A 27,754-nucleotide genomic window follows, 5' to 3' on the forward strand; every position below is an offset into this window, starting at 1 on the left:
AATATCGATATCGTGATAAAAATACGATATATTGCACAGCTCTACATAGGGGCGTGTCTAACAAGCATAATTATGAATATTTACAAGTGTTAATGATTGTTCTTGAATATCCGTGTTATTTTAATGTGTATGTACTTTAGAAGCAGAGCATGAGAGCAGAGGGAAACATCAGGATCCAACTCAACTCAACTCCCCACACACACACACACACACACACACACACTCTCAAAGCATCAGATTTCATATTCCAGACTGAAGAGAGGAAAAAAAGGAGGAGGACGATGAGGAGGCAGTGACAAGAGTGTGTCAGAGCAGGGGGGAAATGAGAAGCACACTGGGAAAGATGGAAAAGAAGATGAAAAGAAAGAAAAAAGATGGTAAGATAAGACAATGATGGACGGAATATGGAGGAGAGCTGAAATGGAGGACGGATGAGACAGGAAGTGCACGGTATAAACACTGCGAGATGAAAGAGGCTGTGTGTGTGTGTGTGTGTGTGTTTGGCAGAAACACTGCAGGAGGTTTTTTTTTAAACATGAGGGGGCAGTGCCCCCCCCCCCACACACATATGCACACAACGTCTCTCTCTCTGTCTGAGAACCGCCTGTGTGTGTGTGTGTGTGTGTGTGTGTGTGTGTGTGTGTATGTGTGTGTGTGTGTGTGTCCCCACCCTTCAGCACAGCCATGATGAATAGCTTCAGAATCTAACTATGACAAAGACTCAGTCACACACATGAAACAGCGCGGCTCACGGCTGCGGCAGATCGAGTAGTGAATTACGCACGGCTCAGTCAGAGTCAATCGGAGTCACGTCAACCCGAGCTGTACAAGTAGTGGGAAGGGGGAGGGGGAGGGGGGAGGGGGAGGAGCCAGCGACTCACCGTTTCTCTTCTTGCTCTGATTGGTTAAGGTCCTGCTCCTTGGGCATGTGTTCCATTCACCTTAATTCCATCCAGCAGCCAATCATGTGAGACTGAGGCAGGCCCCACCTGTGGATGAATGCCTGTCATTCGCGTCGCTGAGTCAGATGGACATTCCACAGCTCTGAGGAGCCACGCTCACCAACCAATCCCACTGCTCGCTTCAACACCGATGACCAACACCATGAGACACAACCTGGAACGGAACAGAGATGCCGTAAGCATCATAATGCTGAGGTGAGAAACGCCTGAGGGCGATCGCTGTGGACCAAACTCAACATCATACAACATCTTTTCCTTTGCTCAAAATCATAAAAACAAAAAGAAGACAATGATGAAGAAGGAGGAGAAGGACAAGGTGGATGAGGAAGAAGACAAAGAAGGAGAAGGAGGAAGAAGAAGGAGGAGGTTGAATGAAAAGAAGAAGAAGGGGAGGAGGAAGAAGAAAACAAATAAGAAAAAAAAGTGGGGGAGGAGGAGGAGGAAGACAAACAAGGCGGAAGAGGAGGAAGAAGGAGTGGGGGAGGAGGAGGAAGAAATCATAAGAAGAAAAAGAAGTGGGAAGAGGATGAGAGGGCGGAAGAAGAAGAAGAAGTTGTTGCTGTGGCTGAGCTTTAGGAGGTGCAGTGAGAGCTGACGGCGCTGCTCTGTAGCTCTGTGCTGGTTCTTCACACATCTGTTCTGCAGGATTTCAGACTCTGAGCTCTCAGTGTGAGAAACCCAGCAGCTGCTCAGCTCTCTTTAACAACATCAACTAAACACAAACGGAATAAAATGCAGACACGCATCAGTGTTTATAACGGAGAGTCTGTGGCTGTGTTCGGAAAGCTCTGGGCCAGCTGAGTGTTAGAATGCGGGCTGGAGCTCAGCTGCATACACTGCATCGAGGTCAAAGCAGCAGTAACAGAACACACACACACTGACAAGCTGAAAGCTCGTTTATTCCAGCTGGAGGAGATCTCCCTCGCTGTGGCCAACTCACGCTCACAGTTTCACTCTCTATCTGTTCACAGCGACACAGCTGTCATGTGACTGACTTGCTGACAGAATGAACAATCATCTCACAAAATAACTGTTTTTATCAAAAATGTTCAATATTTATAAAACAAATTTCCATCCTATTCATCTTTACCATAAAAGCATCCAGACAGTAATGATGTGTGTGTGTGTGTGTGTGTGTGTGTGTGTGTGTGTGTGTGTGTGTGTGTGTGTGTGTTACTAAAACTCAGAGCAAAGCGCTGCACTAGCAGAGTCCTGAAAATGGTGCGGTCCACTGGTCCATCCATCAGTGGACGGCTTTTATCAGTCCATCGCTCTGTAGGTTGATTTCTGTTTCTATCAGCCAGATTACAGACAGACATCTGAACAATTAATAATAATAATAAGTTGGATTTATTTTGCATCTTTTTCACACCAAAGGTAAAAAAAAAAAAGTCCACCAACAGAGTGTCAGGATGTAATTTCAGTGGCGTAGCTGCCCACAGTCCCACCAAAAGGCACATGAGGGTATGTCCCACACCACCTGCACAGCCACCGCAACATCACTCGGAACACCGCACCAAGCACAGAAGCACCGCCACACAGAGCACTGGACAACCCCGATGTTAAAGACAGCAACGAGCTCACTGCAGCCCATAGTGAGCAGAACAGGCATCGCCCACAGCGGACCAAGGCCCGAAGGAAACCGACGCCCAAAACTGGATCCAGAACTACGCCGCAACCAGTGGACAAAACATTCAAACAAAGAACAAACGTCAAACTATACAAACACAAAGAAAAACAAAGAGGAAAAGAAAGAAAAATAAAAAGCTCCAGTGAGAAGCCGCAGCGAAAATACACACAGCGTACTCTCAACCGGAAAGAGAAGAAAGAAAGAAAGAAAGAAAGAAAGAAAGAAAGAAAGAAAGAAAGAAAGAAAGAAAGAAGTCATTTAGTAATTAAGCGAAGCCGGGTTCGCCTGTTCACACGTGACACGCTTCATCTACACATCTGAAACAGCCGTGTTCTGCCAGCACTTTTATCCCACGTGCATTTGTGAGCCGTGTTTGTACGTGTCACGCCGCCTGTCAGCTCGGCTGGATATGCGGTCAGCTTTGTTTACATTCAGAGAAACAATGAAGTTTGTTGTCCAGGTTTTGATGAGAGATAGCAGTTCAGCCAGACATTCAAACTAACACTGAGCTCTTCGAACTCCTCACAGCTTCCACACGTATTTAATGCATGGCAGGTTTCTTCTGCACATTTCTTCAAGTCAACAGCTGAGGGTGAAAAACGGAGTTGCTAAAACATGGAATAGATACACGACTTCCAGAAATGAGACCAGAACAAAAGTTTGAGGTTTGCAGTCCGCGTCCACTAGCAAATGACTCGACAATTCCATAGGCTTTTAACATATGGCATACACCAAATTTGTATGCCATTGCTTCCAATTTGGTAGTTTGGTAGTAATCCTCCCACTAACTAGTTCTGCTTCATCACATGACCAGTGCCACCAGTACCAAGCAGGAAGGGTGAAGGCGAGCAGGTTCTTCCTCTGAGACCTGAGGCCACCACATTTTTTCAAACTGCTGCTAATGTTGCATCACAGAGCAGCTGAAAATACTCAGAGGAACATCCTACTGTAACTACCCTCTTGCACATACATATCCTCCTTGATTGACAGGTTTGAGCATAATGCCATCCCTCCCACTCAGACAGCATGTCCAGTTTGGCTTTCTTGGACTCCTGGTCACAGATGGCTGTGGCATCATCAGGATTGGAACCGGCAATATCCTGGAAATAGGGCATATGTTTTCCTATTGACCCCCTTAAGAACCCTAACAGATGTCTTGCAATATTGATCCATGTCATGTTGAAGGAGTTCTTGGCCTCATCCTGTGCAATATTAGGTACATCCATGTGTGTTACAAAATACAGTATTCTCTAATGATAGTCCTACAACATTTATCCCATTTCTTCTTCTTCTGGCTGCTCCCTTTAGGGATCGCCACAGTGGATCTGTTCCACATATTTGATTTGGCATAGGTTTTACACCAGATACCCTTCCTGACACAACACTCCCCAATCTATCTGGGCTTGGGACCAGCACTAAGTATACACTGGCTTGTACAACCCCAGTGACTGGGTATTTTACCTAATCTGCATGTCTTTGAACTGTGGAGGGAAACCAGAGCACCCAGAGGAAACCCACACAGACAAGAGGAGAACATGCAAATTCCACACAGAAAGGCGTCCGCCGGCAGTGGGGTTTGAACCCGGAACCTTTTTGGTGTGAGGCAACAGTGCTAACCACTAGACCACCCCATTTATCTTATTTGTTTATCCAAAAATGTATAACATTTGAACTTTTTTGGTAACCATCTTTGTTCATAAATTAACTAAAGTGAACCATGACAAGGGTGGTACAGTGATGCAGTGGTTATCACTGTCAACTCATACAGTGGTGCTTGAAAGTTTGTGAACCCTGTAAAATTTTCTATATTTCTGCATAAATATGACCTAAAACCTAAAAAAAAGTATAATATTTTTGTCTCATTTGTTTAACTGGGTTCTCTTTATCTACTTTTAGGACTTGTGTGAAAATCTGATGATGTTTTAGGTCATATTTATGTAGAAATATAGAAAATTCTAAAGGGTTCACAAACTTTCAAGCACCACTGTAGCAAGAAGATTCGGGGTTCAAACCACGCAGCCGACCGGGGCCTTTCTGTATGGAGTTTGCATGTTCTTCCTGTGCCTGTATGTGGGTTTCTTCCGAGTGCTCCGGTTTCTTCCAATAGGCCAGAGACATGCAGATTAGGTCAACTGGCTACTCGAAATTGCCCATAGGTGTGAACAGTTGTTTGTCTCTGTGTTAGCCATGTGATAGACTGGCAACCTGCCCAAGGTGTACCCCACATCTTGCCCAAAGTAAAGTGGGATTGGTTCCAGTTTCCTCCATGATCCTGATGGATAAGTGGTATAGATAATGGATGGATGGAACCATGACCACCAATTGTAACTCATGACCAAGCAGTTCTTCTAAAATTTGCAACAGTATTATTGTTATGAAAAATAATACAACATAAATCAGTCTCAATCAGACATACACTGTCTTGCAAAAGTATTCATCCCCCTTGGCGTTTGTCCTGTTTTATTGCATTACAAGCTGGAATTAAAATGGATTTTTGGAGGATTAGCACCATTTGATTTACACAACATGCCGACCACTTTAAAGATCAAAATTGTTGTTTTATTGTGACACAAACAATAAGATGAAAAAACAGAAATCTGGAGTGTGCATAAGTATTCACCCCCTTTTGTATGAAACCCCTAAATAAGAGCTGCTCCAACCGATTCACTTCATAAGTCACATAATTAGTTGATTAAGATCCACCTGTGTGCAATCAAAGTGTCACATGATCTGTCACATGATGTCTGTATAAATCAACCTGTTCTGGAAGGACCCTGACTCTGCAACACGACTAAGCAAGCAATATGAAAACCAAGGAGCCTCCAAACAGCTCAGAGACAAAGTTGTGGAGAAGTATAGATCAGGGTTGGGTTATAAAAAATATCCCAAACTTTGAATATCCCACGGAGCTCCATTAAATCCATTATAGCAAAATGGAAAGAATATGGCACCACTACAAACCTGACAAGAGAAGGCCCCGCCCACCAAAACTCACAGACTCACAAGGAGGGCATTAATCAGAGATGCAGCAAAGACACCAAAGATAACACTGAAGGAGCTGCAAAGATCCACAGAGGAGATGGGAGTATCTTACCATATGTAGGACTACTTTAAGCTGTACACTCCACAGAGCGGGGCTTTATGGAAGAATGGCCAGAAAAAAGTCATTGCTCAAGAAAACACATTTGTAGTTTGTCCAGCAGCATGTGGCAGACTCCCCAAACACATGGAAGAAGATTCTCTGGTCAAATGAAACTAAAATTGATCTTTTTGGCCATCATGGGAAATGCCATGTGTGGTGCAAACCCAACAACCTGAGAACACCATTCCTACAGTGAAGCATGGTGGTGGCAGCATCATGCTGTGGGGATGTTTTTCATCTGCAGGGACAGGAAAGCTGGTCAGGACTGAAGGAAAGATGGATGGCACTAAATACAGAGCAATTCTGGAGGAAAACCTGTTTGAGTCGGCCAGAGGTTTGAGACTGGGACGAAGGTTCACGTTCCAGCAGGACAATGACCCTAAACATACTGCTAAAGCTACACTGGAGTGGTTTAAAGGGAAACATTTAAATGTCTTGGAATGGCCTAATCAAATACCCATACCATATGTGTGTGTGTGTGTGTGTGTGTGTCTGTGTGTGCACGCGCATACCAAACACACAACTGGGCCTGCATCCGGCTGTTCCATATTAGGCATTCAGTGCAGGAGCATGCTTCAGTTCAAGGGCACCGAAACAAGTGTGTGATGCAAGCAGTGAGAGAAGAGCCAAAGGGACATTCATCTTGTATTAGTTAATGCTTGGCTGGCTGCTTTCAGGATGCTGGCTTGCTTGTGTATCCACCGGCCAAACTGTCCTGCCGTGCTACTGCATGCCAAAAAGAGAGCAAAAGAGATTGCGAATGTGTGAGGCTCCTATGTCAGTTTGTCAATGAGTGGCGTAGCATTTCTCACTGCAATCTGTTCTGAGTCATAAATACAGGAAGGACAGCGCTCTCAGCTGGGAGGTTTGTACAAGTGGGAAAAGATGCAATGCTTCCCTGTCTCACACGCCGCAGCCCTCTCCTTCTCCCTCCACCTCCTTTCATAACAAGATGACACGTGTGGCTGGCCATAGCTGCTCACTCCTCTCAGCTCGTGCCTGCTGCAGCCTCTCCTGTATGGGTCCAGGTCAAATCCATAAAGCTTCATGCCTTCAAACACTTAGGACCTATAAAAGAAGCTTCATAGCCTGGGTTTCTTGTTCCAAAAGCTACAGTGAAAAAGAGCGAACAAGAAGAGGTAGCATGCGATAAAGTGAGGTGGAATGGAAGAGAGAAAACGGAGTCAAAAATAACTAAAATTGGAGGGGTCAGGTCAGGAGTTGAAGGGTAAAATCAGTGGTACTACACCTGCAAGGAAAAAAAAATCAGGATACAGCAATAAATTAAGGCTGTAAAGTCACTGGGTAATAAGTGTGTGAGAAAGGTCGGGGGACAGGCTCATTAATATACAGTTAATAAAAGAGCTGTAGGCTTTTTTTTTTGCATTGCAGGTGTCTATACAGCTGTTTGTGAGCATGAATATATGTGAGTTGACATACATGTTGACGCAGTGCAGTGTTAAAATGCACTGCAGGTGCAGCTTCCTCTCTCATACTGCGACAATCACTGCTCGCCGCTTCCTTCCAAAACGTTTTAATTGGCTTTAAGACACTGAATCTGGAACCACATTTTTTTTTTTTTAATTTCTCAGCCTTTTTGCTCCTTGCCATGGCCTTAATTACACACTTCAAAATGGCAGGCTTTAAACGACATTAAAAAGAATAAATACTGTCTGTGTTCGCGCATGTTAGTGAGTGGAGCCGTGTTCAGTTAATTCGATGCCACACCAAGGATTCAGAGTGCATATAAAACAAAGCAGTACTAGTGGAAGATCTCAACCCTGAAGTAAAAGGAAGTTATGTTAAAGAGAAGAGGGTGCACTGGAGACATAAGAGACTGAGGATAAGTGTGATGGGCCCCTGCTCTATTTTGTGAACAAGTACGCATTAAAGCAATAAACCAGGAAATTCCAAAATGACGGGGTTATGAAATGTTATCATGATGCAAGATGCATTAATAATCCAAGATGGCAGTGCCCTGTTTGGCTGTGGCTGCATGGGCTCACGACAGTTACGGTTTTTCCAATCAAAATATGCCACCTAGGATGTCAGTAATAGTCAACACTCAGTAAGTTAGTATATAGTCACCAGCACTTGCTGGAATTACGATCATCCAGTGACTTCGACTTCGTAGACACGACTACTCAGGAGTGTCTGCGTAGCCTCAGAGTGCTACACCGGCAAGACCCAGGGGCCTACGGTGCAGCAGACTCCCCTAACAGCATAAGCCGGCGGAGGAGCAAGTGGAGGCAGTGTGACCGAAGGTGGAAGCACGGCTGTCGGGGGGGCTAACAGCTAAGCTAAAAGCTAACCCCTATAAAACGCCGCTTCCATCCATCTTCCTCGTCAATGTTTGCTCCCTGGAGAACAAAATGGATCATCTGCAGCTGGAATTAACAACAAAATGAGAGATGAGGAACTGCTGTGCTATAATTTTGACAGAGACATGGCTTAACTCTTCAATCCTGGACAATGTTGTCAGCGTTGAGGGGCTAGCTACATTTCGTGCCAACAGGAGCTGCACACTAAGTGGTTAATCCCAAGGGGGTGGTTTGTGTATTTATATCAATAACAGTTGGTGTAAAATGCTAAGTTTGTCTCGAGCCATTGCTCACCGGACATTGAGCTTTTGACTGTAAACTGTAGCCCATTCTATCTGCCCAGGGAGTTTACTTTAGTTTCCATCACTGCTGTGTCCGAACCCCCAGCGCTAACACAAAGGAGGCTATGAGTGTTCTCTACCGGACTATCAGTGAGCTGCAATCCACTCACACTGAGGGCTTTTTCATTGTGGCTGGGGATTTTAACCAGGCCAATATGAAGACAGTCCTCCCTCATTTTCACCAGCATGTGGATTGTACAACCAGGGGAGCGAACACATTAGACACGGCCTACACCAACATGAAGGATGCATTCAGAGCAGCCCCCACCCCCCACCTTGGCTCTTCTGACCATTTATCCATTATGCTAATCCCTGCAGATAAGCCCCTGCTGATCAGAGGGAAACCTACAGTGAGGCAGGTGAGGGTGTGGTCTGAGGGGGCTATGGAGGCACTACAGAACTGTTTTGAGTGCATGGACTGGGACATGTTCAAGGCAGCTGCCACTTATAATGATCAAACCAACATAGATGAGTACGCCATGTCTGTGTCAGCCTACATCAACAAATGCATGGAGGACGTCAGCAACATAAAGAGCATCACCACCCAGGCCAACCAAAAGCTCTGGATGACTTATGAAGTACGCAAAATGCTAAAGGCACGGAACTTAGCCTTCAAGTCTGGTGACGAGAAGGCACTGAGAGCAGCGAGAGCCAACTTGAAACGTGCTATCAGACTAGCAAAGCGTGCTCACAGCCAAAAAACCCAGGACTTTTTCCACAATGCTGCTAACACCAGGGATATGTGGCAAGGCATATGGGTTATCACAAACTACAGGATAGCCCCTCCCGAGTGTGATGATGACGCAGACTTCCTAAATAAACTCAATAACTTCTTTGGGAGGTTTGAGGCACTAAATAGCACTCCTGCGGTGAAAGCTGTTCCCCAACAGGATGAAAAGGCACTCTGTCTTGATACAGCTGAAGTGTGGAGGACTCTGAGGAGAGTCAATACACGGAAGGCCCCGGGCCCCGATAATATTCCTGGTTGGGCACTCAGGGAATGTGCAGACCAGCTGGCTCATGTTCTAACGGACATTTTCAACACCTCACTGGATCAAGCCAAAGTCCCAGCATGTTTCAAGACTGCCACCATCATCCCAGTGCCAAAAAAACCCTCAAATCACATCACTCGACGACTACTGGCCCGCTGCACTTACTCCCATTACAATGAAGTGCTTCGAGAGGCTAGTAAAGGAGCACATCACCTCCAGGCTCCCTCCCACATTTGACCCCTTCCAGTTTGCCTACTGGCCAAATCGCTCCACTGAGGACGCCATCTCCTCCACTCTTCACCTGAGCCTTGCACGCCTGGAGAAAAACACTCGTACAGATGCTGTTCCTGGACTTCAGTGTTCAATACTATCATTCCACGGCATCTGGTGAACAAACTGGGTCCCCTGGGCTTCAGCACCCCCCTGTGCAACTGGCTGCTGGACATTCTCACTGAAAGACCACAGTCAGTGCGGGTCGGAGAGAACACCTCCAGTGTCATCACCCTCAGCACAGGCTCCCCTCAGGGCCGTGTCCTGAGCCCTCTGCTGTTCACTCTGATGACACACGACTGCGTCCCCAGGGCTACCAGCAACCACATTGTGAAGTTTGCGGATGACACAACAGTGGTGAGCCTCATCAGGGACGACAATGACCTGGCCTACAGAGAGGAGGTGGAGTAGCTGGTGGGCTGGTGCAGAGAAAACAACCTGATCCTGAACGTGGACAAAACCAAAGAGATCATTGTCGACTTTAGGAAGAACCAGCCCAGCCATGCTCCACTTCTCATAAACACCACAGCTGTTGAAGTGGTCAATAGCACCAGGTTCCTGGGGGTGCACATCACAGACAACTTCACCTGGTCTGTGAACACCGCGTCACTGGCCAAGAGGGCATAGCAGCATCTGCACTTCCTGCATAGGATGAGGAGAGCCCACCTGCCCCCGACCATCCTCACTACATTCTACAGAAGCAGCATAGAGAGCGTTCTGACCAGCTGCATCTCTGTGTGGTGTGGAGACTGCAGTGCCTCTGACTGGAGAATGTGAGGAGAGCGGTGAGGACGGCGGAGAAAATCATTGTGACTTCTCTTCCCTCCATTCAGGACATTGCACCTAAGCGCTTTATGTCCAGAGCCAGAAACATCATCAGTGACCCCTCACACCCTCACTATAGACTGTTCTCCCCTCTGGCCTCTGGAAAAAGGTTCCGCAGCATTCGGTGCAGGACCACCAGGTTCTGTAACAGCTTTTTCCCCCAGGTCACCAGACTGCTAAACTCCAAACCCAAACTCTAAATCAAACTGAACTCTAAACTTCTATTTATACTTGAACAATTCCTAATTCCACAGGTCACTTCATACTATTGCACTTTATAATATTTTTGCTGCTGCATATTTTAATATACTTTTTATATTTAATTCTGTGCTGAGCCAAATTGCAACAAAATTTCATTCTGTGTACACTTGTTGCATGCTGAATGACAATAAAGGTTGTCTATATCTATGTCTATTAATTCTAGATGAAAAAAATTAAGCAGACTTTAGCTTAAAAAACATGTGAAAATTGTCACGTCAGTCCGTTGGGCCATTTCCCCGAGTGTAGCCGTACTGGATTAGCCAGATATATGGCTGCATTAGGAGACGAAAACAAGGTTGGCACTGTGTGAGGTAGGATTCCACACATCTTCCTCGTTCTGTCCTGGATCCAAGACGTTTGGCCGAGTGGCTTCATCAAGTAAAGCGAGAAAACTTTACTCCTGGAAAAAGCAGCGAATTGTGCAGTGAGCATTTTACAGAAGATTGTTCTGTGGAGGACTTGGATGAAAAATCACTGGGAAGAAACGAGACACAAGGCAGAAACGAAAGCTGAAGCCAGACGGGATCCAGACTTTGCTTCACCACAAAACACCGACAGCACACTGTGTCACGCGTCAAACGGATGGAAGATAAGCAGGGAAATATATATATTAGTGCTGTCAAGCGATTAAAATATTTAATCGCGATTAATGTCGCGACTGTCATAGTTAACTCGCGATTAATCACAATTTAATCGCACATTTTTGTCACATGAAAAACCATGTAATTCTCTTATCAGCATAAAAAAGTGAATGGGCTTGCTCACCGTTCGAACTATGGGGGTACTCGGGGGATCCCCTGAAACAGACGTTAGATCCCTTGAAAACATGATTTGGGAAATGTTGGGGGGTCTCTAAAATATTGGCAAAATGATGTTTATTGACATAGCAATCGTGTGTAACGGGAAGCATTTGCATATCCGAAGTGAGCGCGCGATGGAGATCCGTGCTCTGAGACAAGCGCAAGCACCCCCCCCCAAGGGGGAAAAAGGGACCCCCCCGAAAATATCGGCATAGTTCGAACACTGGTTGTAACAATGTTTTTTTTTTTTATTGCAGAGCATAACACGTCACAGCCACTGCAAAGTGGGGCTGGAGCCGCCGATGGGAAAACGAAACCTAAGCCGAGCACCGTGGCTCTTCGGGGGAGGGCAGAGGACTCTGGCTGTGCGGGGCGTGGCATCATGTCACAGAGCGTTAATCTCGCGATAAAAAAATTATCACCGTTAAAATTGAGTCAAGTTAACGCGTTAATAACGCGACATTTTTGACAGCACTAATATATTAGATAAACAGGCAATAAACTAGCCATTACTTTATTTTGATTCCTTTTCTAATCCTGCAGTGCCATAATTTTTGTGGAGAAATACAAACAAACTGACCAAGAAGTCACGCTAGACCATAATATTATACTATAGTCTAGTATGACAAGCACTCGTACACTTCCGCTGTGCTCGCGGAAAACGACATCACACACGATGGAGTTATGGCGGCCTCGCTGACAAAAAACAGTCCCTTCTATTTTCATCACTTTAGTGGTCATATCATTAAGAACAAATTCAACATGCAGCTTTTTTATATAAAGGACAGACATAAAGAACAACTTTTAGCTCAATTTGTTTATTTGCGAGAAATTTCCCTTAATATGACACAGTGGTTCCTTTATTTTGACTGATCGACCCTATATAACCCTATGATTCTTCGTGAACAAACCTGTTGAGGCCTGTCTTCTCAAACTGTGCACTAGGGAGGTGATGGAGCAAAGGATTTACAACCGAAAGACCACAGACTGCAATCAAGATTTCAGCTTAGTGTTTCACATGAGCTTTTGCATCACGTAAGAGTGTAGATTTCACTGGAGCCAACCATGGACTTATGGGGACAAAAATGGAACAGGAAAAGTCATTGTTCTGATAAGTCACAGGAACAGCTTTACCAGAACAGGGTCACAGTTGATCCAGAATGAGTCCTGGAACACTGGATGCAAGACAGGAATACAATCTGGATGGGATGAATAAACAGAAATGTTTATTTGCCTTGAGAGCAGGAAAGTGAGATCCGATCACAAGTACTCGCTCAAGACGCATATGGAGATGCAGTCTAATGCCAGGTATGACCCAATATACTTAGAGCTGACCACTTTGTGACTGGATCACCCAAGACGCGTGTTAATCCCAATTATGAAAAGGGCCACAGTGGTACCTTGTGATGGGGATTGAAAACATCGCCATAGTGTCATATCAACAATGTTGCCAGAGAACCATAAAATGGTTTTCAAGCTGTCTTAATGAAATTTAAAGAAATTGGGTTGTGGGTAGGTATGCAGTCTCTCTATCTTGCTCTAGCTCTCTATCCATTTAACATCAGTTTCCACTGCTGGCAAGCAGGTTTGATGTTGCATGGTATGAATATAGTTTCTTCCTCCACTTTCTCACTGACACTACTACAAACTACCATGAATTTATAATGAAGCAGAGTTTTACGGGCGGCACGGTGGTGTAGTAGTTAGCACTGTCGCCTCACAGCAAGAAGGTCCGGGTTCGAGCCCCGTGGCCGGCGAGGGCCTTTCTGTGTGGAGTTTGCATGTTCTCCCCGTGTCCGCGTGGGTTTCCTCCGGGTGCTCCGGTTTCCCCCACAGTCCAAAGACATGCAGGTTAGGTTAACTGGTGACTCTAAATTGAGCGTAGGTGTGAATGTGAGTGTGAATGGTTGTCTGTGTCTATGTGTCAGCCCTGTGATGACCTGGCGACTTGTCCAGGGTGAACCCCGCCTTTCACCCGTAGTCAGCTGGGATAGGCGCCAGCTCGCCTGCGACCCTGTAGAAGGATAAAGCGGCTACAGATAATGAGATGAGATGAGAAATTCTGAGACATTTAGAAAGTGGAGATTTGAACGGTCACCAACTACAGGCAGAATCTTTACTCTATGGGCTCAAATACTATACTGTTTAGTTTTACAAGGTTCTAACTGTGTGTTTCTTGGTACGCAATTCCAAATAAATGGCTAATGAATGGTACAACATGGCAGAGGAAAATACACTTTTCAATAGGTTTTATGTTTCTGAATGTCTTCTCAAAAACATGGATATTGATTGGCCATGACCACCTAGGTACTTATCCTCAACCCAGCTTTCACTAATTGTTTTGCTTGAACAGAAGCAAAGAGAAATGCAGACAAATATTGTATGGGCCTTAGAAACCTTTACAATAACATATTCAGTGATACAATTCAAAAGAAGGCCACATAAGCACTTGTAATAGTCACCATATTAATATTTATTCCGATCTATCGTAATGACATATGAGGTTATTTCAACAAATAAGCAGATGTTATCCAGAAGTACTGCTTTAAACATAATATCATGAGGGGAAATTCACAAGATTTCTGTGGAGTACCGGAGTGACTATGAATAGATTTTAAGCGTGACAAGAGACAAATGTCCAAAACAAATTTCCAAACTGTCAGCAGAAAGAAAACACAAACGAGTCTGTGTTTTCCATAAACTATGGTCATGTTAATATCTTCAGTAACTGCTTTATCCTGGTGAAGATGGGTCATGTTGATGTTGTTGCTTTGGCTCATTAAAGTGACAAAAAAGTTTGCTTCTTTGTCTGTCTAAACAGTGTGTGGGTGTCCTCTATGGCCAAGTTTATGTTTAGATGTAGATATATCAAATTAAATATTTAAATCACATTTTCCTTTTTCACATCTAGGCTATACTGAGAGATCAACTTTTCAAAAACCAGATTTTGCCTTGTTCCACTCAGGGTTTTTATGTTTTTCCTTGCATTTCTTGCCTTTTCCTCTCTTTCTCTTTTTGTGAACACAAAGTAGAGTTTGCCATTTAGCGGTGTCTGCTGTGTGTAACCCTTACTGCCTAAAGAGGACCCTGCAGGCCAGCTATCACACGGTTATTGATAGGTGCTAATAAATCAAACCCATGGAGACCTGTGGGCATCAGGATTTATGTCTCTTACAAGGGTAGAGTGAGTGAAATTTTATTCATTTATTTATTCATCCATCCACAATTACAATAAAAGAGCTGGATAGAAACATAACTAATAACGACTGATATATTTTCCCTTTCCCCATCTTTCCACTTACCCCAGTCTAGTGTACATCTCTCCCGACTGCACTTCCTACAAAGAGGCTCAGCACAGCTGGGTAAGGCGACATAAACACGTTAGTGCTTTTATAACCTCATTATTACCCACGAAAACAAGGAGCAGGATGTTTAAGTCATTACAGGCATTCCCCACGAATACACTTCACCATACTCCATTCCCCGCTAATACACTTCACCATACTCCATTCCCCACGAATACACTTCACCATACTCCATTCCCCGCTAATACACTTCACCATGCTCCATTCCCCACGAATACACTTCACCATACTCCATTCCCCGCTAATACACTTCACCATACTCCATTCCCCACGAATACACTTCACCATACTCCATTCCCCACGAATACACTTCACCATACTCCATTCCCCACGAATACACTTCACCATACTCCATTCCCCACGAATACACTTCACCATGCTCCATTCCCCACGAATACACTTCACCATACTCCATTCCCCACGAATACACTTCACCATACTCCATTCCCCGCGAATACACTTCACCATACTCCATTCCCCATGAATACACTTCACCATACTCCATTCCCCGCTAGTACACCTCACCATGCTCCATTCCCCGCTAATACACTTCACCATACTCCATTCCCCACGAATACACTTCACCATGCTCCATTCCCCGCTAATACACTTCACCATACTCCATTCCCCGCCAATACACTTCACCATGCTCCATTCCCCGCTAATAAACTTCACCATACTCCATTCCCCACGAATACACTTCACCATGCTCCATTCCCCGCTAATACACTTCACCATACTCCATTCCCCACCAATACACTTCACCATACTCCATTCCCCGCTAATACACTTCACCATGCTCCATTCCCCGCTAATACACTTCACCATGCTCCATTCCCCGCTAATACACTTCACCATACCCCATTCCCCACGAATACACTTCACCATACTCCATTCCCCACGAATACACTTCACCATACTCCATTCCCCACGAATACACTTCACCATGCTCCATTCCCCACGAATACACTTCACCATGCTCCATTCCCCGCTAATACACTTCACCATACTCCATTCCCCGCGAATACACTTCACCATACTCCATTCCCCATGAATACACTTCACCATACTCCATTCCCCGCTAGTACACCTCACCATGCTCCATTCCCCGCTAATACACTTCACCATGCTCCATTCCCCACGAATACACTTCACCATACTCCATTCCCCACGAATACACTTCACCATACTCCATTCCCCGCGAAAACACTTCACCAGACTCCATTCCCCATGAATACACTTCACCATACTCCATTCCCCGCTAGTACACCTCACCATGCTCCATTCCCCGCTAATACACTTCACCATACTCCATTCCCCACGAATACACTTCACCATGCTCCATTCCCCGCTAATACACTTCACCATACTCCATTCCCCGCCAATACACTTCACCATGCTCCATTCCCCGCTAATAAACTTCACCATACTCCATTCCCCACGAATACACTTCACCATGCTCCATTCCCCGCTAATACACTTCACCATACTCCATTCCCCACCAATACACTTCACCATACTCCATTCCCCGCTAATACACTTCACCATGCTCCATTCCCCGCTAATACACTTCACCATGCTCCATTCCCCGCTAATACACTTCACCATACCCCATTCCCCACGAATACACTTCACCATACTCCATTCCCCACGAATGCACTTCACCATACTCCATTCCCCGCTAATGCACTTCACCATACTCCATTCCCCTCTAATGCACTTCACCATACTCCATTCCCCTCTAATACACTTCACCATACTCCATTCCCCACGAATACACTTCACCATACTCCATTCCCCGCTAATCCACTTCACCATACTCCATTCCCCGCTAATACACTTCACCATACTCCATTCCCCGCTAATACACTTCGCCATACCCCATTCCCCACGACTACACTTCACCATACTCCATTCCCCACGAATACACTTCACCATACTCCATTCCCCGCTAATGCAATTCACCATACTCCATTCCCCGCTAATACACTTCGCCATACCCCATTCCCCACGACTGCACTTCACCATACTCCATTCCCCGCTAATACACTTCACTATACTCCATTCCCCCCAATACACTTCACCATGCTCCATTCCCCACGAATACACTTCACCATACTCCATTCCCCGCTAATACACTTCACCGTACTCCATTCCCCACGAATACACTTCACCATACTCCATTCCCCACGAATACACTTCACCATACTCCATTCCCCACGAATACACTTCACCATGCTCCATTCCCCACGAATACACTTCACCATGCTCCATTCCCCGCTAATACACTTCACCATACTCCATTCCCCGCGAATACACTTCACCATACTCCATTCCCCATGAATACACTTCACCATACTCCATTCCCCGCTAGTACACCTCACCATGCTCCATTCCCCGCTAATACACTTCACCATGCTCCATTCCCCACGAATACACTTCACCATACTCCATTCCCCACGAATACACTTCACCATACTCCATTCCCCGCGAAAACACTTCACCAGACTCCATTCCCCATGAATACACTTCACCATACTCCATTCCCCGCTAGTACACCTCACCATGCTCCATTCCCCGCTAATACACTTCACCATACTCCATTCCCCACGAATACACTTCACCATGCTCCATTCCCCGCTAATACACTTCACCATACTCCATTCCCCGCCAATACACTTCACCATGCTCCATTCCCCGCTAATAAACTTCACCATACTCCATTCCCCACGAATACACTTCACCATGCTCCATTCCCCGCTAATACACTTCACCATACTCCATTCCCCACCAATACACTTCACCATACTCCATTCCCCGCTAATACACTTCACCATGCTCCATTCCCCGCTAATACACTTCACCATGCTCCATTCCCCGCTAATACACTTCACCATACCCCATTCCCCACGAATACACTTCACCATACTCCATTCCCCACGAATGCACTTCACCATACTCCATTCCCCGCTAATGCACTTCACCATACTCCATTCCCCGCTAATGCACTTCACCATACTCCATTCCCCTCTAATGCACTTCACCATACTCCATTCCCCTCTAATACACTTCACCATACTCCATTCCCCACGAATACACTTCACCATACTCCATTCCCCGCTAATCCACTTCACCATACTCCATTCCCCGCTAATACACTTCACCATACTCCATTCCCCGCTAATACACTTCGCCATACCCCATTCCCCACGACTACACTTCACCATACTCCATTCCCCACGAATACACTTCACCATACTCCATTCCCCGCTAATGCAATTCACCATACTCCATTCCCCGCTAATACACTTCGCCATACCCCATTCCCCACGACTGCACTTCACTATACTCCATTCCCCCCAATACACTTCACCATGCTCCATTCCCCACGAATACACTTCACCATACTCCATTCCCCGCTAATACACTTCACCATACTCCATTCCCCACGAATACACTTCACCATACTCCATTCCCCACGAATACACTTCACCATGCTCCATTCCCCACGAATACACTTCACCATGCTCCATTCCCCATGAGTAAACTTCACCATACTCCATTCCCCACGAATACACTTCACCATACTCCATTCCCCACGAATACACTTCACCATACTCCATTCCCCACGAATACACTTCACCATGCTCCATTCCCCGCTAATACAATTCACCATACTCCATTCCCCACGAATACACTTCACCATACTCCATTCCCCACGAATACACTTCACCATTCTCCATTCCCCGCTAATACACTTCACCATACTCCATTCCCTGCTAATACACCTCACCATGCTCCATTCCCCACGAATACACTTCACCATGCTCCATTCCCCACTAATACACTTCACCATACTCCATTCCCCGCCAATACACTTCACCATGCTCCATTCCCCGCTAATACACTTCACCATACTCCATTCCCCACGAATACACTTCACCATGCTCCATTCCCCGCTAATACACTTCACCATACTCCATTCCCCGCCAATACACTTCACCATACTCCATTCCCCGCTAATTCACTTCACCATACTCCATCCCCCACGAATACACTTCACCATGCTCCATTCCCCACGAATACACTTCACCATTCTCCATTCCCCGCTAATACACTTCACCATACTCCATTCCCTGCTAATACACTTCACCATACTCCATTCCCCACGAATACACTTCACCATGCTCCATTCCCCGCTAATACACTTCACCATACTCCATTCCCCGCCAATACACTTCACCATGCTCCATTCCCCGCTAATACACTTCACCATACTCCATTCCCCACGAATACACTTCACCATGCTCCATTCCCCGCTAATACACTTCACCATACTCCATTCCCCGCCAATACACTTCACCATACTCCATTCCCCGCTAATACACTTCACCATACTCCATCCCCCACGAATACACTTCACCATGCTCCATTCCCCGCTAATACACTTCACCAGACTCCATTCCCCGCTAATACACTTCACCATACTCCATTCCCCGCTAATACACTTCACCATACTCCATTCCCCGCTAATACACTTCACCATACTCCATTCCCCGCTAATACACTTCACCATGCTCCATTCCCCACGAATACACTTCACCATACTCCATTCCCCACGAATATACTTCACCATACTCCATTCCCCGCTAATGCACTTCGCCATACTCCATTCCCCGCTAATGCACTTCACCATACTCCATTCCCCTCTAATACACTTCACCATACTCCATTCCCCTCTAATGCACTTCACCATTCCCCATTCCCCCCTAATACACTTCTCCATACTCCATTCCCCGCTAATACACTTCACCATACCCCATTCCCCACGACTACACTTCACCATGCTCCATTCCCCACGAATGCACTTCACCATACTCCATTCCCCGCTAATACACTTCACCATACTCCATTCCCCGCTAATACACTTCACCATACTCCATTCCCCGCTAATACACTTCACCATACTCCATTCCCCACGACTACACTTCACCATACTCCATTCCCCCCAATACACTTCACCATGCTCCATTCCCCACGAATGCACTTCACCATACTCCATTCCCCACGAATACACTTCACCATACCCCATTCCCCACGAATACACTTCACCATACTCCATTCCCCGCTAATACACTTCACCATACCCCATTCCCCACGACTACACTTCACCATGCTCCATTCCCCACGATTACACTTCACCATACTCCATTCCCCACGAATACACTTCACCATACTCCATTCCTCACGAATACACTTCACCATACTCCATTCCCCACGAATACACTTCACCATGCTCCATTCCCCGCTAATACACTTCACCATACTCCATTCCCCGCCAATACACTTCACCATGCTCCATTCCCCGCTAATAAACTTCACCATACTCCATTCCCCACGAATACACTTCACCATGCTCCATTCCCCGCTAATACACTTCACCATACTCCATTCCCCACCAATACACTTCACCATACTCCATTCCCCGCTAGTACACCTCACCATGCTCCATTCCCCGCTAATACACTTCACCATGCTCCATTCCCCACGAATACACTTCACCATACTCCATTCCCCACGAATACACTTCACCATACTCCATTCCCCGCGAAAACACTTCACCAGACTCCATTCCCCATGAATACACTTCACCATACTCCATTCCCCGCTAGTACACCTCACCATGCTCCATTCCCCGCTAATACACTTCACCATACTCCATTCCCCACGAATACACTTCACCATGCTCCATTCCCCGCTAATACACTTCACCATACTCCATTCCCCGCCAATACACTTCACCATGCTCCATTCCCCGCTAATAAACTTCACCATACTCCATTCCCCACGAATACACTTCACCATGCTCCATTCCCCGCTAATACACTTCACCATACTCCATTCCCCACCAATACACTTCACCATACTCCATTCCCCGCTAATACACTTCACCATGCTCCATTCCCCGCTAATACACTTCACCATGCTCCATTCCCCGCTAATACACTTCACCATACCCCATTCCCCACGAATACACTTCACCATACTCCATTCCCCACGAATGCACTTCACCATACTCCATTCCCCGCTAATGCACTTCACCATACTCCATTCCCCGCTAATGCACTTCACCATACTCCATTCCCCTCTAATGCACTTCACCATACTCCATTCCCCTCTAATACACTTCACCATACTCCATTCCCCACGAATACACTTCACCATACTCCATTCCCCGCTAATCCACTTCACCATACTCCATTCCCCGCTAATACACTTCACCATACTCCATTCCCCGCTAATACACTTCGCCATACCCCATTCCCCACGACTACACTTCACCATACTCCATTCCCCACGAATACACTTCACCATACTCCATTCCCCGCTAATGCAATTCACCATACTCCATTCCCCGCTAATACACTTCGCCATACCCCATTCCCCACGACTGCACTTCACTATACTCCATTCCCCCCAATACACTTCACCATGCTCCATTCCCCACGAATACACTTCACCATACTCCATTCCCCGCTAATACACTTCACCATACTCCATTCCCCACGAATACACTTCACCATACTCCATTCCCCACGAATACACTTCACCATGCTCCATTCCCCACGAATACACTTCACCATGCTCCATTCCCCATGAGTAAACTTCACCATACTCCATTCCCCACGAATACACTTCACCATACTCCATTCCCCACGAATACACTTCACCATACTCCATTCCCCACGAATACACTTCACCATGCTCCATTCCCCGCTAATACAATTCACCATACTCCATTCCCCACGAATACACTTCACCATACTCCATTCCCCACGAATACACTTCACCATTCTCCATTCCCCGCTAATACACTTCACCATACTCCATTCCCTGCTAATACACCTCACCATGCTCCATTCCCCACGAATACACTTCACCATGCTCCATTCCCCACTAATACACTTCACCATACTCCATTCCCCGCCAATACACTTCACCATGCTCCATTCCCCGCTAATACACTTCACCATACTCCATTCCCCACGAATACACTTCACCATGCTCCATTCCCCGCTAATACACTTCACCATACTCCATTCCCCGCCAATACACTTCACCATACTCCATTCCCCGCTAATTCACTTCACCATACTCCATCCCCCACGAATACACTTCACCATGCTCCATTCCCCACGAATACACTTCACCATTCTCCATTCCCCGCTAATACACTTCACCATACTCCATTCCCTGCTAATACACTTCACCATACTCCATTCCCCACGAATACACTTCACCATGCTCCATTCCCCGCTAATACACTTCACCATACTCCATTCCCCGCCAATACACTTCACCATGCTCCATTCCCCGCTAATACACTTCACCATACTCCATTCCCCACGAATACACTTCACCATGCTCCATTCCCCGCTAATACACTTCACCATACTCCATTCCCCGCCAATACACTTCACCATACTCCATTCCCCGCTAATACACTTCACCATACTCCATCCCCCACGAATACACTTCACCATGCTCCATTCCCCGCTAATACACTTCACCAGACTCCATTCCCCGCTAATACACTTCACCATACTCCATTCCCCGCTAATACACTTCACCATACTCCATTCCCCGCTAATACACTTCACCATACTCCATTCCCCGCTAATACACTTCACCATGCTCCATTCCCCACGAATACACTTCACCATACTCCATTCCCCACGAATATACTTCACCATACTCCATTCCCCGCTAATGCACTTCGCCATACTCCATTCCCCGCTAATGCACTTCACCATACTCCATTCCCCTCTAATACACTTCACCATACTCCATTCCCCTCTAATGCACTTCACCATTCCCCATTCCCCCCTAATACACTTCTCCATACTCCATTCCCCGCTAATACACTTCACCATACCCCATTCCCCACGACTACACTTCACCATGCTCCATTCCCCACGAATGCACTTCACCATACTCCATTCCCCGCTAATACACTTCACCATACTCCATTCCCCGCTAATACACTTCACCATACTCCATTCCCCGCTAATACACTTCACCATACTCCATTCCCCACGACTACACTTCACCATACTCCATTCCCCCCAATACACTTCACCATGCTCCATTCCCCACGAATGCACTTCACCATACTCCATTCCCCACGAATACACTTCACCATACCCCATTCCCCACGAATACACTTCACCATACTCCATTCCCCGCTAATACACTTCACCATACCCCATTCCCCACGACTACACTTCACCATGCTCCATTCCCCACGATTACACTTCACCATACTCCATTCCCCACGAATACACTTCACCATACTCCATTCCTCACGAATACACTTCACCATGCTCCATTCCCCACGAATACACTTCACCATACTCCATTCCTCACGAATACACTTCACCATGCTCCATTCCCCACGAATACACTTCACCATACTCCATTCCCCACGAATACACTTCACCATACTCCATTCCCCACGGATACACTTCACCATACTCCATTCCCCGCCAATACACTTCACCATGCTCCATTCCCCACGAATGCACTTCACCATACTCCATTCCCCGCCAATACACTTCACCATACTCCATTCCCCGCGGATACACTTCACCATACTCCATTCCCCACGGATACACTTCACCATACTCCATTCCCCGCCAATACACTTCACCATACTCCATTCCCCACGAATGCACTTCACCATACTCCATTCCCCCCTAATACACTTCACCATACCCCATTCCCCACGAATACACTTCACCATACTCCATTCCCCGCTAATACACTTCACCATACCCCATTCCCCACGAATACACTTCACCATACTCCATTCCCCACGAATGCACTTCACCATACTCCATTCCCCGCTAATGCACTTCACCATACTCCATTCCCCGCTAATGCACTTCACCATACTCCATTCCCCTCTAATGCACTTCACCATACTCCATTCCCCTCTAATACACTTCACCATACTCCATTCCCCACGAATACACTTCACCATACTCCATTCCCCGCTAATCCACTTCACCATACTCCATTCCCCGCTAATACACTTCACCATACTCCATTCCCCGCTAATACACTTCGCCATACCCCATTCCCCACGACTACACTTCACCATACTCCATTCCCCACGAATACACTTCACCATACTCCATTCCCCGCTAATGCAATTCACCATACTCCATTCCCCGCTAATGCACTTCGCCATACCCCATTCCCCACGACTGCACTTCACTATACTCCATTCCCCCCAATACACTTCACCATGCTCCATTCCCCACGAATACACTTCACCATACTCCATTCCCCGCTAATACACTTCACCATACTCCATTCCCCACGAATACACTTCACCATACTCCATTCCCCACGAATACACTTCACCATGCTCCATTCCCCACGAATACACTTCACCATGCTCCATTCCCCATGAGTAAACTTCACCATACTCCATTCCCCACGAATACACTTCACCATACTCCATTCCCCACGAATACACTTCACCATACTCCATTCCCCACGAATACACTTCACCATGCTCCATTCCCCGCTAATACAATTCACCATACTCCATTCCCCACGAATACACTTCACCATACTCCATTCCCCACGAATACACTTCACCATTCTCCATTCCCCGCTAATACACTTCACCATACTCCATTCCCTGCTAATACACCTCACCATGCTCCATTCCCCACGAATACACTTCACCATGCTCCATTCCCCACTAATACACTTCACCATACTCCATTCCCCGCCAATACACTTCACCATGCTCCATTCCCCGCTAATACACTTCACCATACTCCATTCCCCACGAATACACTTCACCATGCTCCATTCCCCGCTAATACACTTCACCATACTCCATTCCCCGCCAATACACTTCACCATACTCCATTCCCCGCTAATTCACTTCACCATACTCCATCCCCCACGAATACACTTCACCATGCTCCATTCCCCACGAATACACTTCACCATTCTCCATTCCCCGCTAATACACTTCACCATACTCCATTCCCTGCTAATACACTTCACCATACTCCATTCCCCACGAATACACTTCACCATGCTCCATTCCCCGCTAATACACTTCACCATACTCCATTCCCCGCCAATACACTTCACCATGCTCCATTCCCCGCTAATACACTTCACCATACTCCATTCCCCACGAATACACTTCACCATGCTCCATTCCCCGCTAATACACTTCACCATACTCCATTCCCCGCCAATACACTTCACCATACTCCATTCCCCGCTAATACACTTCACCATACTCCATCCCCCACGAATACACTTCACCATGCTCCATTCCCCGCTAATACACTTCACCAGACTCCATTCCCCGCTAATACACTTCACCATACTCCATTCCCCGCTAATACACTTCACCATACTCCATTCCCCGCTAATACACTTCACCATACTCCATTCCCCGCTAATACACTTCACCATGCTCCATTCCCCACGAATACACTTCACCATACTCCATTCCCCACGAATATACTTCACCATACTCCATTCCCCGCTAATGCACTTCGCCATACTCCATTCCCCGCTAATGCACTTCACCATACTCCATTCCCCTCTAATACACTTCACCATACTCCATTCCCCTCTAATGCACTTCACCATTCCCCATTCCCCCCTAATACACTTCTCCATACTCCATTCCCCGCTAATACACTTCACCATACCCCATTCCCCACGACTACACTTCACCATGCTCCATTCCCCACGAATGCACTTCACCATACTCCATTCCCCGCTAATACACTTCACCATACTCCATTCCCCGCTAATACACTTCACCATACTCCATTCCCCGCTAATACACTTCACCATACTCCATTCCCCACGACTACACTTCACCATACTCCATTCCCCCCAATACACTTCACCATGCTCCATTCCCCACGAATGCACTTCACCATACTCCATTCCCCACGAATACACTTCACCATACCCCATTCCCCACGAATACACTTCACCATACTCCATTCCCCGCTAATACACTTCACCATACCCCATTCCCCACGACTACACTTCACCATGCTCCATTCCCCACGATTACACTTCACCATACTCCATTCCCCACGAATACACTTCACCATACTCCATTCCTCACGAATACACTTCACCATACTCCATTCCCCACGAATACACTTCACCATGCTCCATTCCCCGCTAATACACTTCACCATACTCCATTCCCCGCCAATACACTTCACCATGCTCCATTCCCCGCTAATAAACTTCACCATACTCCATTCCCCACGAATACACTTCACCATGCTCCATTCCCCGCTAATACACTTCACCATACTCCATTCCCCACCAATACACTTCACCATACTCCATTCCCCGCTAGTACACCTCACCATGCTCCATTCCCCGCTAATACACTTCACCATGCTCCATTCCCCACGAATACACTTCACCATACTCCATTCCCCACGAATACACTTCACCATACTCCATTCCCCGCGAAAACACTTCACCAGACTCCATTCCCCATGAATACACTTCACCATACTCCATTCCCCGCTAGTACACCTCACCATGCTCCATTCCCCGCTAATACACTTCACCATACTCCATTCCCCACGAATACACTTCACCATGCTCCATTCCCCGCTAATACACTTCACCATACTCCATTCCCCGCCAATACACTTCACCATGCTCCATTCCCCGCTAATAAACTTCACCATACTCCATTCCCCACGAATACACTTCACCATGCTCCATTCCCCGCTAATACACTTCACCATACTCCATTCCCCACCAATACACTTCACCATACTCCATTCCCCGCTAATACACTTCACCATGCTCCATTCCCCGCTAATACACTTCACCATGCTCCATTCCCCGCTAATACACTTCACCATACCCCATTCCCCACGAATACACTTCACCATACTCCATTCCCCACGAATGCACTTCACCATACTCCATTCCCCGCTAATGCACTTCACCATACTCCATTCCCCGCTAATGCACTTCACCATACTCCATTCCCCTCTAATGCACTTCACCATACTCCATTCCCCTCTAATACACTTCACCATACTCCATTCCCCACGAATACACTTCACCATACTCCATTCCCCGCTAATCCACTTCACCATACTCCATTCCCCGCTAATACACTTCACCATACTCCATTCCCCGCTAATACACTTCGCCATACCCCATTCCCCACGACTACACTTCACCATACTCCATTCCCCACGAATACACTTCACCATACTCCATTCCCCGCTAATGCAATTCACCATACTCCATTCCCCGCTAATACACTTCGCCATACCCCATTCCCCACGACTGCACTTCACTATACTCCATTCCCCCCAATACACTTCACCATGCTCCATTCCCCACGAATACACTTCACCATACTCCATTCCCCGCTAATACACTTCACCATACTCCATTCCCCACGAATACACTTCACCATACTCCATTCCCCACGAATACACTTCACCATGCTCCATTCCCCACGAATACACTTCACCATGCTCCATTCCCCATGAGTAAACTTCACCATACTCCATTCCCCACGAATACACTTCACCATACTCCATTCCCCACGAATACACTTCACCATACTCCATTCCCCACGAATACACTTCACCATGCTCCATTCCCCGCTAATACAATTCACCATACTCCATTCCCCACGAATACACTTCACCATACTCCATTCCCCACGAATACACTTCACCATTCTCCATTCCCCGCTAATACACTTCACCATACTCCATTCCCTGCTAATACACCTC

The 27,754-nt window shown here is 46.5% G+C and overlaps 1 protein-coding gene across 5 annotated transcripts in view; it reads right to left on the reverse strand.

Annotated features, from left to right (window-relative positions):
* thrab (thyroid hormone receptor alpha b) overlaps positions 1 to 27,754 on the reverse strand; it is a 333,280-nt gene that overhangs the window by 65,692 nt on the left and 239,834 nt on the right. For all 5 annotated transcript variants that reach the window (XM_060940345.1, XM_060940344.1, XM_060940346.1 and 2 more), the window contains one exon: positions 882 to 1,116. In XM_060940345.1, coding sequence (XP_060796328.1) covers positions 882 to 937 — 56 coding nt within the window. In that variant the 5' untranslated portion in view covers positions 938 to 1,116. The remainder of the gene's footprint in view (positions 1 to 881; positions 1,117 to 27,754) is intronic.

Source organism: Neoarius graeffei, chromosome 14, assembly GCF_027579695.1.
Source record: "Neoarius graeffei isolate fNeoGra1 chromosome 14, fNeoGra1.pri, whole genome shotgun sequence".
Classification (NCBI taxonomy): domain Eukaryota; kingdom Metazoa; phylum Chordata; class Actinopteri; order Siluriformes; family Ariidae; genus Neoarius; species Neoarius graeffei.